Genomic DNA, 15,488 nt, shown 5'->3' with positions numbered 1-15,488 from the left:
TATTAACCAATAGTCCCTACAAGAATGAAAAACAGATTGTAAACTATGAGACAAGTTTAGCTGCAGACTAGGATTATAAATCTTCCCAGTGTGTTAACCTCTTTAAGACTCAAATTTCTCCTCCAAACAAAGGAAAAATAACATCTGTCTCTAATTCTAAAGATAGAGTAGACTTGAATATCTATAGTTGTTGCTGCTCACAAGCAATGGCTTATGATAGTCAGCTTCCACTTTAAAAAGATTTTAATCCAGCAACATGGCTGCTCTGTCAAGGGATAACATCCAGAGACACTCTAGGTCTGTGTAATCTAGTTGGAATGATACACTTTTAATCTCTCAGACTGGAAAACATATATCCTTAGTATGTACCTTTAATCCCAAGCAATGAAGGTAAAATTATCTTGTAGAAGTAAGCAGCCATAGTTGAAAGTGGCATCTAATTAATGAACAGATAAAGAATTGGAGAAAGATTTAACAGAATGAGCCAGAGATAGAATATGACCAATACTCATGGGAAGAGCTCAGGAAAGAAAAGCTACTTAAGGGCAACACAGAGAGAGCAGGCAGAGGGGGAGAGAACAGGCAGTATTACCAGGACAATTTTACAGAGACAGATTGCAAGCAAAGGCAGAACGAGCCAGAAAATGAGGAGGAGCCAGAAGAGTAGGACATATTGCCAAAGTTAATATGAGGTCAAGCAGAAAAATTCAGTCAGAAACTGAGAGAAGCTAGGTTGAATCAGTTAACTTGAAGAGAAGTTTGAGCCAGAAGAGCTGAGTTGAACCAACCAGCCAGAGATCAAAAAGAGCTAGAAAGGGTGAGCTTATTCAGCAGGAAGTCTCTGAGATGAAAATTACATCTGACAAAAGTTATTTTTATACTCTACTGCCTAGTTTCCTTATCTACCATTAACTCATTCAATAAATATTGTTGTCTATATTTAGAAATATTTTACAAATACCTTTCAAACATATTATGAATATCATATACTAGACTTATATATATATTAGAAATATCACATATATCTTATCTGTTCAACTTAGCTCTGTATTAAAACATATATAGCTAATCAAATGGATATAATTAAGTAATACCACACATTTAACTTAGGAATAAATATTTGTAGTCTCAACAAAGTACCAAAGAATAGTGTGCACAAAGGCAGGAGGATAACATATTTCCTTTATTCTAGTTGTCAAAACGAATATCATTCTCATAACTATCTGGCTATCTCACCTGTCCTCCCCACACCTGATCCTGACCCCAGGGACCCCCCACCCACTCAAAGGATAAAGGTAAGGGGAATGAGAGAAGAACTGTGGGAGGGGGTGACCAGGAGGCAGGCAGTGAGTAGGATATAAAGTGAATAAGTAATAACAATTAATAAATAATAATAATAAAATACTTGTAAAGAATGTCCTAGTAGGGAAGATGTCTGAACAGATCTTAAAATAGAAATAAATATTAACTACATTTTTAAAACAGGACAGGAATTTCTAGTAGTGAAAAAAATAAAGACACGAGGATGTTTGGAGAATCTATTTAAGGATTGAGAAGTTGGCAGAAAAGGACAAATTAAAGTGCTATGGCATTCATCCAAGCAGGCATGATGCCCTAAATAATACAGCTGTGGTACTCACAGGAGCAGATTTCCAAATAGTTAAGACATAAAATGGAAGAGCCTTAGTGACTACTGGGTTGTAAATTTAATGAAAAGTCAATAAAAACAGTGGGGGTCTACACCTGTGGCTATGAAGTAAAGTTCAAACTCTGAGGGGAAAAGTGGCCTCAGAGAGGAAGTGAAAGAATGTGTTCAGTTTAGAACATGCTGTATATTTCAGCGAGGAATATCTAGTACATAAGTAGATGAGTGAGCTTAGAGGTAACAGCTTAAGGCAGAGATTTGGGGTTTCTAGAAGATATTGCCTGCCCACTAAGATGAAAGTAAGGATTAAATTAGATGATGTATGTAAAGTACTAACTGTTTGTGGAAACATACATAAAGTAAACCAGCCTGTGTCTTTAGGTACCTCACTCAATAAAAGAAAGGTCTACTCTATCCTGAGCATAATTATCAATCCAATCTCTGTATTTAGATAGAACCTGAAGTTAAGTCCTCAGCTTAACCTAATAGGTTCTGTCTGGATTTAGCAGGAAGCTTAATAATTAATTGTCAGTCTTTACTTCTCTAATCACTGTACCATAGTGGCTGGCTTCACAAGCCATAATCCCTCAGCTATACCAAGTAGTTGCTGTATGGCTTTGTAAACTAAAACCTCTTAGTGGTAATGATCCTGTCTGCTTCACGAAAAATCTATCCTAACAAAGTGTCTCTAAGGAAATATATTTTGTAAATCTGCATCGATAAATGCTGCATAATATAACTGATAATTCATTAATGCAAGCTCCAGATAAAGAACTCAAGGCTGACAAATCTGGGAAAGATTGAAAAATCAGAGAGGAAGACAGAAGATTGCTAGTTTTCATTGTCCTAGTCTTTCTAAATCTTCTCTCAGTTCATAGGCACTAACTAACACTCAACCAACATATATCCAAATTGAGGATGTTTCTTTAGATCCTTTATTAACAATTTGACACATAAAATAGTTTAAATTTTGTCTGTAAGCAATCAGAAATATTATCATTGGTGCTAGTTTTTAACTATAACTATCAAAACATATAAAATGCTATTTACAAATTTTGTCTTGCATTGATTAATTTTCTAATTTCTTTTTTACATTCAGAATGTAAACTGGATAAACTAGATAACATGTCTGCACCCTGCCATGGAATTAAAGACATATTTTTCATAGCCATGGCCTAGCTGTAGAGAGTCTCAGCCTCCTGTAGTTGTAAGTTGATAATGGATAAAGATTGTCCCCAGTCTTGTCCTTTAAGATTGAATTGGTCTTTATTATCAAGTGGAATGATCTGAACTATACTTTTTTATCATCAAACTGTCCTTGAAAACACTGTTTGTCCAAATATAATCATTTCAAGATTTAAAGGAAATAGTCTTTTCTATGATTGAAAAAAATTACCCAATATACACTGCTGATGTTCTAGGTATTGAAACTGTCTGAATCCTGGGCTCAGATGACAAAAGTTATGATTATATAACAAGCAATATCAGGAAAATTACCTATTAGAGTATCATTTTGTAAATTTTCAAAATTGTAAGAGATAAATGCTCAAAACACAGCACACTTAATTTTCCTGCTATTAATACAGGGAAGTAGAACCTAGCTACTTTGTTTTCTCTACAAAAATAAAGGAAGCAAAACTTTTTATCCTAATTTTGAAAAATTTTTATCCTAATAATGTCAAGGAAGAAGTGTCCCTTCAGAGGGGACAGTGTTCCAAGTGAAGGTACATTTCCACAATGACTGAAGAAGGTACTGGCAAAGGTCTCAGGAAACCAGTTTGCTCTTGTACCAAGGAATAGAGCTCCTGCCATGACGAACCTAAGCATGTGGCTTACAGGCATTGAGAATTGCTTTGTGGAAGGGAAATAGTGAAGGTATCCTGTACAATGGATGAAGGTAATCTATAATAATTGAGTTTGCTCAGTTTACAATATAGGAGAGACTTGGAAACTCAAGAGATAAAATTACATATTTATCGAAAACTTTTAAAATAAAAGATCAAATTTTCAAACCCAGGAGAAAGCCCCAAATGGTCCTTCTACTCACTCAAGCTGGGTAATCATATCCTATTGTATCCATGAAGCATTTACTCAATTCCAACTCACCTACCTAAGCTACCAACAAGTTAATGATTCTAACCAAATGAGACTTCCTTGTTCTCCTTTTATATTTTGATTTAAATTAAAAACAAACAAACAAACAAACACTTCTTTTCTCTTCTGACATTTTGCATAAGCATATCATACCTCTCCCAGCCCACAACCAGGATGGTCTTCTTAAGTATCAGGATCTGTGAAATGTCCACAACTCCATCTTGCCCAACATTAAGAGTATAGTGACAATATCCGTTGAAGTCCCATACCTTTAAGAGAAAAATAAAAATCAACACTGAGGTAGAAACACAAAAATATCTTCAGTGTTTAAAACAAAACAGTGTACCAGGAAGCATTTGCAAAATGTGGCAGTCACATATTGTAGTAGTTTTTCCCAATTTCCAATTTTGTGGGATTTAAAATCACTTAGGAAACAAATCTCTGCATGTTTAATCGAAAGGTGTTTTTTTAAAAAGAATTAACTCATGAAAAGACCCATTCTGAATGAGCAGCTCCTTTCATGGGCTGAGATCCCAGACTGAATCAAAAAGAGAAAAGAATATGGATGCTATGTTGGCAACTATCAGCCTCTGCTTCCTGACTGCATTTCCAGTGTGACCATCTTCTTCAGGCTTCCCCACCATGATGAACTGTACATCAAACCACCAACACCCAAAGTAAACCTTTCCTTAAGTTTCTTCTGCTGGGTATTTTATCTCAGCAACATGAAAGTAGCTAAAACAAAAAATTTGGAAGCTGTCCACCGACCTCCACATAGGTGTTATCACATGTATGTTCACACACACACACACACACACACACACACACACACACAACACATACAATATACAATGTAAACTTTTAAAATTTTACTTTAATTATATATAAAAAAAACACTCCTGGCCAAGTGGTTATCTACTTATATGTTAGTTTTTTGAGACAAGATCTCACCTTGTAACTTTGGCGTGCCTGGAACATATATGTATACTAGGCTGGCTTTGAACCACCAGAAATCTACCTGTCTTTGCCGCCTGAGTGTTAGGATGCCACCACACCCCAGGGCGGGCGGGGAGTAGGTTAAATATAACAGGCCAGAAGATTTTCTACATGGGCACCGAACATATTACTAAAGACAGTCGTCAGCTAAGAAGATAGACAGACCCAGGAGATACTACCAAACCACAGAAAGCAAGACTGAATGGTTTTCAGAAAATGAAGTAGTCGTCTAGAAAAACAGAAGAGCCAGTGCTCATGCCTGAGATCCCAGGGCTTGGGAGGCAGAGGCAGGAAGGTCTAGAGTTCAAGCCCAGCCTGAGCTACTTGAGACTCTGTCTCCAAAAAAAAGAGGAAGTCTAGGAGATGACACAAGCAAGAAGACCTGCAGTTCATTCCCAGAGTCCATGTAAGAAAAAGTCAGGCATAGTAGTGTGTGGTTACAATCCCAGTTCTGAGGAAGAAGCAGAGACAGGGGGATTCTTGTTGCTTGCTGGCTCAGCAGTCCAGCCTAACCAGTAAGCCCAGGGCCCAGTGAGAAACCCTGTCTCAAAATGGACGGCTCCTTAGGGACAGCCAGAGGCTGACCTCTGGCCTCCATACACGCGTGTTGTACTCACATACAGAGAGCCGCTTCTCCAGCCCCCATATACCATTTTGAGTCGAGAAAGGAAAAAATTAAATACAAGAAGTAGCACTAAGGGAGACCTTTAGAGTGGGATATTGTAATCCAGACTCGTCAGTAATGCCACCGGTCACAAGGCTTCGCAGGGAGATGGCTCCATCTAACATACACTCCACCCCAGGCAGAACCCTACTTCTCCAGCACCATGAAAAACAAGGAAGTCCCGCATTCAGTCTCACAGTATACACCCCTGCAATCCTAGCACTCGGGTGTGTGTGTGTATGTGTGTCAGGAGTTCAAGGTCACCCAGGCGTGTCGGCAAACACCTATAATCCCAGTCCTCAGGAGGTGGACGCAGGAAGACTGCAAACTCAAGGACATCCTCTGCTGCTGGTAAATTCAGGACCAGCCAAGGATGTATGAGATCCTGTCTCAGAATAACATGCAAATTAGTAAACACAATTAAATGAATAAACAAAATTAAAAAAAAAATTGTTCCAAGAGATATGGTATCCTACTGTGATGAAGCAAATCACATGGTCAATGGGCCTTTGGAGTTGGTTTGTCATTAAGAGGTGTGGATAAGTTTGGAGCTACAGGATTCTGAGGTCTAGAATGCCTTAAGAATTTAATTGGTTGTTGCTGTAACCTTGCAGGATAAGCATGCTGAGAAATGAGCCGGGCAATGGTGGCGCACACCTTTTATTCCAGCACTTGGGAGGCAGAGGCAGGCAGATTTCTGAGTTCGAGGCCAGCCTGGTCTACAAAGTGAGTTCTAGGACAGCCAGGGCTATACAGAGAAACCCTGTCTCAAAAAAGCCAGAAAAAAAAAAAAAGCTGAGAAAAATGTGGTCTAAAAGCTCATGAGTTATAAGAGAGAACCAGTTAAAGTCTACAGGGCACTGGGCTAGAAGACATTCATGTTACACTCTGACAAAGAATCTGAAATTTGTTCTAAGTACTCAGTGGAGCTGAGTTTTAAAAGCAATGACTATCTTCCTTCTGTGTGGGCATGTGTGTCTGCATAGGTACATGCTTCTCCTACTTTTTCTTTGATTTTGGTTTGTTCATTTTGTTGTTGGTGTCATTGGTTTGTTTAATTCTAGTTTGTTTACATACCTGTTTATTTTCTAAAAATAGAAAACAGGTATGGAGTTGAATGGGTGGAAAATGTGGAGGCTCTAGACATAGATGAGGGAGGGAGAACCATGATCAGAACATATTAGGAGAAAAATATATTTTCAATAAAAAAGTAATAGAGTAATTTGTTGGGCAGAAAATAACATTCAGGGTATGACACGGATACTGTTCTTGTACTTACCTTGTTCACCCATGAGAGAGCAGCCAGTCCATCAAAGCAGTATGGAAAATGGTCAAAGAAGAAAGGGGTTTCAGTGAATTTAAAGTTGCAGAGAAGGCAGTAGTAATGAATGCAGCATAATTATCAAGATATTAATGTCATTAAAAAAACAAATAATATTCTCCGTAAGAGTAATAGAAAAGGTGGAGCCAGGCATGGTTGCACATCCCTTTAGTCCCAGCATTTGGGAGGTAGAGGTACCAGGATCTCTGATAATTCAAGACCAGCCTGATATATAAAGAATGTTCCAGAATAGCCAGGGCTACACAGAGGAATCCTATCTCAAAACACACACACACACACACACACACACACACAAACACACACACACAAAAGAATCAGGGAGGAACATCAAGACAAGACTTCAAATATCAATGTCTATAACTTTTTAACATTCAGAAGCAACACCAGTCAGAAGAACAGGTGAGAGAGACCCACTTGATGACATAACAGTGCCACCTTCTAGATTTGATTCTCAAAGACCCATTCTATTTCCCATCCTACCTTACACTATGTTATCATACTCTTATTCCCCAACTCCATCAGTATTCCACTGACCTGGAGCAGGCCACAGCAGTCCATACCACTCAGAAGAACTAGTTTAGGTCACCAAATTCAGAAGAACAGATGTAAGCCAAAACATCCAGGAAAATAGACTAACTCAAACTTCCTGGTGGACCAAAGACCACACCAGCCATCAAAATCCTCAGATATATGGTCTCCTCACAGAACTCCTCCACTCTTTTGGTGCCCTGCCTACTATCCCCAATCCCTATTCTTTCCTCATCCCCATGTACTACCTCACAAATTGGGAGGAGACCACCTTCTGGACCAAATGTCAAGCTATATGCACTAAATCCAGCTTCCAACTCAAACAGACATGCCCTACTGGATCAAAGGGCATACTAATCACCAAAAATCCAGGCCACAAAGACTAAAAGACCAAAGAAGAAATAGAAATCAAGAAACAAAACACCCATCCAGCAAAAACAAAATCAGAAATTGCAAATTAGATCTATAATCATCATCCCAAATGTTTCGATAGAGTGTAAAAAAAAAAAAATCAACAATAGCCAGGTCAATATAGGACCACCAGGGCAAATCCTGAATAGTCCAGCGCTACTGATGCACAAAAAGACTACCTTAAAACCAACTTTATGGAGATGATAGAGGTTCTTAAAGAAAACATGAATAAATCCCTTAAATATATCCAGGAAAATCCAAACAAATAATTAGAGAATATTGGATATAAGTGCAGGTAAGCTGACCTAAAAGCAGGAGAACAGAAGAGGTGGCCCCACCCCTTGCCAGCTGCAGTATTGAGTGAGCTAGCTGGGACAGTGCTGGAAAGCTTGATCGGATGGTGTGAGTGCAGGAGAGCTGGCAGGCTGTCCTACTCAGCTCACACCCAGGCCCAGATCTAGGGCTTTGATGTGACCCATATCAACATCTTATCCTAAGTGTTGGAGTGAAGGGGTTAGCCCTGCAGACCCAAACCTGTGGGATCTTCATCACACAGGGTAAAAACTATATGTTACAGATAAACTGAATGCATTGTTTTATTATGAGTCGTGCATGAGCCATTGAGGATAACTAAGGCAGAGGATGATGGTGGAATGATTTTTGGTGCTGGGAGAAAGCTGGGTATAGTACTCATTTAACTTGCACAGCATTCTACATTTTATCACCAGCACCACACAGACACACACACACACACATAAACACACACACACACAAGTGATGTGTTTGGGTATTAAGTTGAAGGAATAGGCTATGATAATTAATCTTGTTAAGCTGATAGAATTTAAAGTCACCTAAAAGACAAACTTCGGTGTGTTTGTGTCTGTTAATATTTTTCTAATGGTTTAACTGAGGAGGAAATGCCAAAACTTACTGTGGTAACACCACACCATAGACTGGGATATTAAAAAAGATACTGTAATATCCCTGTTTCTTTGCTTCTTGGTTGGAGATGTAATGTCAACAGCTGCCTTGTCCTCCTGTTGCTATGTCATACCTGCATGATGAACAAAGCAGTGGTTCTCAACCTTCCTAATGCTATAACCCTTTAGTATAGTTCCTCAGGTGGTGATGATCCCAAGTCATAAAATTAACTTTGTTGCTACTTCATAACTGTAATTTTGTAATTTTGCTATCATGAATCTTAATGTAAATATTTGTGTTTTCTGATGGTCTTAGGCAACCCCCAAGAAATGACCCCCCTCAAAGGGGTCATGACCCCCAGGTTGAGAACCCCTGAACTAAACTCTAAAGCTATAAGGGAAAAATACTCTGTATTAAAAATAATTCTAGCAGGCTATGTCATAATTAGATAAATCTCTCAGCATTTGCACCAATGTATTAGGGGCTGATTACAAGAAAAAAACAAGACATCAGAGAACTGAGAGTCAAGGTCTTCTAACCTCTATGAGAGAGAAAGTAAAACTTGAGTTGATCACCTATGACTAGAGATGCCATTAGTGGTGCCCAAACAATGAAGGACTGATAATAAAACCAAAGAAACAGGATTACAGAATGTTCAAAGAGGTCAACAATGGATGGGGCTGGAAAGTGTAACCTTTTCCAGCAAAAGAGAGACATGAGAGACCCTTCCCCTGCCCACACACCTTCCTTCAGAATTTTTAAACTGGCAATTTAACTGTATCATCAGATATATTTTTAAAAAATGAGTAAGTATAATGAAATGTTTCTTGAGTTCTATGAGTTACCCTTGCAAACTGGTATAACAAAATGAGGGGGTCATGAGACCCTTGATTTAAAGCACATGGATTTGATGCACAGGTCACAGTCTGTCCTACAACTGTCATTCCCAACTATAAAGCAATCAACTGAGACTGAGCTCTCAGACTGAAAACTCTAAGCTGTTTGCTTTGTAAACAGTTTAAGAACTGAGTGTATTAAGGATTCCTCATTTGTATCTGCTAGAAAACCCACCACATGATTGCTTCTGGGGAGGAAGAATGTCCATATGTCCATATTTTTCTCTAGTGACTACCAGTATGTGTTGTATTGAATACTTTAGAACCTGTTAAAATCTTAGCTATTTGTTTGCTGTCCCTTACAATATAGAAACCTTACTTTCTAAGGATGGCTGAAGGGTTAAACATGGAATCCAGGGCCTGAAGCATAATGATTATGTTCTGGGTCTCCTGTCATTTGCTGATTAAACTTCCTGGGGACATAGGTTGACATGTCTATTCTTAAAGAGCATCTAAAAATGTAGTTCTTAAAGAGCATCTAAAAATGTAGTGGTTCTATTCTCTTTACTCAAGCAGTGGGATACTGACAGGGTCAGTAGATACATTTTTGGAGAGTGAATTCTAGGTCACTGGCAATTAGAACAAAGCCCTAAAATGAAACAATTTTGACAAATATCATACAGAGGTCAAGTTGGTACCATGTATCAAAATTAAAATCGATACACTCTTTGACTCCAAAGTTCAACATCTGAAAACTTATGTTATAGATACACTCATTCTTGTGAAACAACATCTTTTCAGCCATGCCCTGTAGCATTGTTTATAAATCTTAAAGTTTTGAATCAAACTTAACTTGTGTCATATGATTTAACCAACATGAAATAAATCATGCTAAAAGCACTGTTCATTAGTTAAAGAACATGTTTCTAATGTGAATGGTCCTTGTTCCATCTTCAGCAACAACTTCTATGAATACAAAAAAATGATGAATTGTCTGCATATTTTTACATTTGTGCAAAACTCTAACAGCTACAGGTCCTCTCTTTGACTAAGGTGCTTTAACTCTCTGAGCTGTAAAATATGGATTTAACTTTGAGGTTTGTGTGTATGTGTGTGTGTGTGTGTGTGTGTGTGTGTGTGTGTGTGTGTGTACCTGTTTATGGATTTTTAAAGTGTCTAGTTCAAACTTAAGGTTTTGTAGAATTTGGTAAACATCACTACTTGTGTAAAATATTTATATAAACTAATGTTCAGGGCATAACAAGAAACTACAGAGCAGTGTGTACAGGGATTAGTTATCCAGCAACAATAGCTCTCCTCAAGAGAACATCTGCATACAGAGACATTACTTCAAAGATTAATTTGCTTTCAGATCCTTCAAAACCATTATAAATGGAACATTGTGTTAATTCTTTGATCACACAGCTTATGACTTGAGATTGTAAATTATAAATGTGTCTTCAAACTGTCATTTATTTTTATTCCTTCACTAAAAATGCTCAAATATGTTCAAAATTTATTAATGTGTCTAGTACAGAAGTTGCCAGAATTCAAATTGTGTTGTGTGACTGTTATAAAAATATAAAATGTTTTAAAATGAACGTTGAAATTCAGAAATTATGCTACTAACTACATTTTAAGATTGAGTTTAGGATGAGTTTATAAGTGTGTATATGAACACATGTGTGCAGATCCCCATGGAGGCCAGAAGAAGGTTCCTGGAGCTAGAGATCCAGGCAGCTGTGAACTGTACAATAAAGCTACTGAGAAATGAACTCAGGTTTTCTGAAAGAGCAGAAATAATTCTTTACTGCTGAACATCTCTTAAGCCATCACATGACTAAACAAATAGCTACCTCTACAATGTGCAGACTTCTATGGAGAATCTGGGATTGACTAATCTCTAGATCCATACCATGTTGCTTTCCACTAAACATGACTAATACTCTGCTCAACTAAAATAACTCCCAAATGGAAATATTGAAAAGATCTATCCATTCTTGGTTCTATGAAATACTTTTCATGAATCATTTTTTGTGATATCTACAAGGTTTGCTTTATGCTAGACTCTCTACATAAGCTTTATATCTGCCTCAGTTTCATACTATAGGACTAGATTAAGAGGCATTGGCTGATTCCTTTTGCCTGTCTAACACTCTAGTTTCAGGCTCTGTTCTTTTATTTCATCTCATCTTTTAGGACAAGGGGGACCAGAGACTTTCACACTTTATACCAGATCTCTTGGGTACAGTGGACTTTCCTATACCAAAATCTCCAGTTTATATACCATCGGTATAGATTTGCCTAAATATGTTCTACTGATATCCAGAGATTTTTCATGATGAAGACACCCTAGCTGGCTTTACACGCTGATGATAAGAAGCCTTATTCTGTACTTTTTATAGATGACTATGGAAAGTGTCTCTACATATCCACAAAGCTTTTCAGTGAAGTTTATTTAAGAAACTACTTTATGTCTCCTCAGTGTCACAAGCCATCTCGAAGTAAACACTACCACAACTCTCTTCATGGCAGGGCACTGAGAAGTGTCACTGATAGAAATAATTTCTGGTAGTTATATCTGGCTTTACATGAGCATGTGCTCATGATGCAAAGAGAAATATCTTCTTTACAGAAGAAATAAATGGTAGTTATAAATTAAGAAAACTAAAAAAAGAAATTGTTAGTTTAGGATGGAAAAATATGATTATAGTTTTATTATCCCATCTCGCTACCTCACTATTTTCATATAAAAATGCAGGTTATTAAATATTTTTACTTTTAAGTATTCATTTTTTTAAAAAAAGTATATTACTGCAGTTTAAAAACCTCTATTATATTGTCCTATTCATCATTTCATAAATTTAAGGGGGAAAAGAAAACTAGAGATGTTGGCTGAAGCATGTAAAAGTTATTCTGGCCTTTTATTCTCCAAAGTTACCATGCACTGAAAAGGCCTTTCCTGAATAAGTATGCCTAGCTGTGTCTTTTTACAAATAACTTATTCAGAAAAGATCATTTATTCATCATTCTAACAGCTTCATTATTGTCTGGTTTATTTAGCTCTCCTCTGGTCTTGTCTTTCTTCTTGCAAGGCCAGAAAGACAAAAGCAAGTCAAGCTTTAGGTGTGCCTCCCCACACACTGTCCTAGCCTCCTCATATCTGGGTGGAAAAAGCTTCATTTTGGACATACCTTTACAGTTCCATCTGTGCTGCCAGTCAAAAGCCGTGTCTTATTTGCATCCAGGGCCATGGTGCTGATCTCTGCATTGCCATGACAACCAGCAAACTGTTTGATTTTCTGCCCAGTTTCTAACATCCAGAAGGACACAGTAGAACCCACATCAGAGCTGATTACCTAGGAGAAAATAACATAGTGGAAAAATTAAATGTAGTTTCAGGATCAATCACTTCCATTTCAATAAAAACACCTACCTAGACTGTGCACTTTTACTGCTCAGATTCCCCAACAGTTAAGCACATTTTGGTAATGTGTTTTCCTTCTGATTGTTAAGCTGATAACATTTCAATTTCTAGGTCTGAGCTGAAGTAACGAAGTCATGGTCTTCTTTATCAGAGAAGGTTGCAATGTGTTTACTTTACCCAGCATTCAGCTGAGGGTCTAGGGGCCACCTTGGCTTAATACCTCACTGCATAATCACATAAATCTTTCATACTTAGTTTAGAAAGACAAACCTCATAGTTATGGTACTGTGGCATTATTTACTAAACAAAATGGAACTTTTTATTTGTGATCTACTCCCATATAGAATTAAAAAAAGAAGCATTTCTAGCCACTATGGTAAAGAGTTCATTTCAACAATTAACGGGAACTGTTGTGTTTTTATGCCATTAGTACTTCTCTTTCTCTTTGCTCACATTTAAGTGTGTCTGTGTTTTACAATACTTTGTGTGTCACTAAAAACAAAGAGCACAGGTTAAATATAAATTATGCACATATATACTTCAAGAGAAAAGCAATAAACTAAATGCTAGGAGGAACAAGATTAAATATAGTAAAAATGACAATATGAGGGTTTGATAGAACCAAGTCAATGGCTTCTGTCCTTCTAATAAAGAGCATGCCCTGCCAGGCACCTTTTTATTAAAACGTCTCTTCCAATGACCCTGTAGAGATCTAATTAATGAAAGAAAATGTTAAGCACATAAATATGTAGACAGTAATTTATGATAATATCTGTATTTTGAGAAAACAAAGTATTTCCCCTTTTGTTTAAAGATTAAGCTTCACCCTATAAATGCAAACTTACTGAGAACAGTTTATATTGTTATAATCACATGTGTTGAGGGAATCCAACATAGGAAAGATGAAATTGATAGAAATCATAAACACATTCATTCATTGTCCAGGTACTTGCTGAGCCTCTAGACTATGATAGGAAGACATTAGTCATTGATTCCTGCTTTCAAGAACTCTAAATCTATGTATTAAACACTTCAAGTAAGATCTAGAGAGATGGCTCGGATTATAAACAACTTGCCACAGAAGCATAAAGACCTGAGCTCAAGCCGCAGCCCTTGGACATGGCAGCCCATTTTACTAATTGTCCTACTGATTACTTCTAATCTTGAAAAACATTTTAGGACCAACCATGATCTTTCTAATGACTTTTGTTAGCTAGTTCTTGTTTTCCAGATTTGGTAGCTCATTTTGCCACTGATGGTGACAATGGCACTGTGTCTTCTACCTTTACTCCATTATAGACCTCCATGAAATTTAAAAATTGCTTAAAGGAGAAGAGGGCTGCTTATTGAGAAGCAATAAGAAATTCAATGCAGACCAAGTTCACAGTATGAGTAGCAACAAAAAAGGTACATGTCTTACGGTTTCTATTGCTATAGTAAAACACTATGACCAAAAGTAATGTTGGGAGAAAAGGGTTCACTTCGACTTACAGCTTATAAGTACATCACAGTGAGAAGCCAGAGCAGTAGTTAAAGACAGGAACCTAGAGGCCTGAGAAGTGGTTGGATTGCTATTTATGGACTTGTTCTTCATGGCTTTCTCAGCCTGGTTTCTTATAACACTCAGGACTATCAGCCTAGGGATGGCACCGCCTATAATGGGCTGGCCCTTGTCTTAGTTATTGATCTGAGCTATAATGAAATACCATGACCAAAGCAGCTCTTCTAAAAATAAATGCTTCAGTGTAGGCTTGCTTACAGTTTTAGGGGTTAGTGAATGATCATCATGACAGGAAGCAGACAAACATGGTGATAAATCAGTAACTCAGAGCTTTACATACTGAATGACAGCAGCCAGAGAGAGAGAGAGAGAGAGAGAGAGAGAGAGAGATTGGTTCATAGACTTCTTAAACTCCAAAGCCCACTCTACATCACTCCAGTGACACACTACCTCCAACAAGGTCATATTTCCTAATCATTCCCAAATAGTTCCACTACTGGGGACTGAGCATTCAAACACATGAGCCTATGAAGGCCATTCTCATTCAAACTACCACGATCCCTCACATCAGTCATTAATTAATAAAATGGCCTACAAGCTTGCCTATAGCCTGGCCTTTTAGAGACTTCTTTTTTCACTTTAAGTTCCCTCTTCCCATAATTCTAGCCTATGTTGAACTGATATCAGTCAGGACATAGTCATTGCAAACATGATTTAACAACTGCTGTGATTGATTGGACAGGATGTTTCCAAGACTAGGTCTATCAATAGTCAACTATGAATTGAGGAAGGGTTCACATGGAGTTCAACCTCTCCTTAGTACACTTTTTAAAACTGATAAATTAGCCAGGCGTGGCTGTGCACGCCTTTAACCCCAGCACTTGGGAGGCAGAGGCAGGCAAATTTCTGAGTTCGAGGCCAGCATGGTCTACAGAGTGAGTTCCAGGACATCCAGGGCTACACAGAGAAACCCTGTCTCAAAAAACAAAACAAAACAAAAACAAAAAAAACAAAAAACAAAAAACTAATAAATTCTAGAAGTGGGGGAGGGGGTAGTTCATTTCTTAAGTTTTGTATCCAGTGGAAAGTATCAACTTGTTATAGCACAGACAATTCTGGTTAA

The 15,488-nt window shown here is 37.7% G+C and overlaps 1 protein-coding gene across 3 annotated transcripts in view; it reads right to left on the bottom strand.

Moving 5' to 3' along the window:
- The window catches only part of Wdr49 (WD repeat domain 49), a 172,235-nt gene that overhangs the window by 68,969 nt on the left and 87,778 nt on the right, over nucleotides 1-15,488 (bottom strand). For all 3 annotated transcript variants that reach the window (XR_015046620.1, XM_029475360.2, XM_085835338.1), the window contains 2 exons: nucleotides 12,632-12,796; nucleotides 3,893-4,008 (listed from right to left, as the gene is read on the bottom strand). Coding sequence is in view for 2 of the 3 variants with exons in the window: in XM_029475360.2 (XP_029331220.1) it covers nucleotides 3,893-4,008; nucleotides 12,632-12,796 (281 nt within the window). In the remaining variant the exon portion in view is untranslated. The remainder of the gene's footprint in view (nucleotides 1-3,892; nucleotides 4,009-12,631; nucleotides 12,797-15,488) is intronic.

Source organism: Mus caroli, unplaced genomic scaffold (assembly GCF_978045245.1).
Source record: "Mus caroli unplaced genomic scaffold, Mus_caroli_1 scaffold_3, whole genome shotgun sequence".
Classification (NCBI taxonomy): Eukaryota; Metazoa; Chordata; class Mammalia; order Rodentia; family Muridae; genus Mus; species Mus caroli.
The sequence above is the reverse complement of the archived record's forward strand: the minus strand, read 5'-3'. Positions and strand labels throughout refer to the sequence as shown.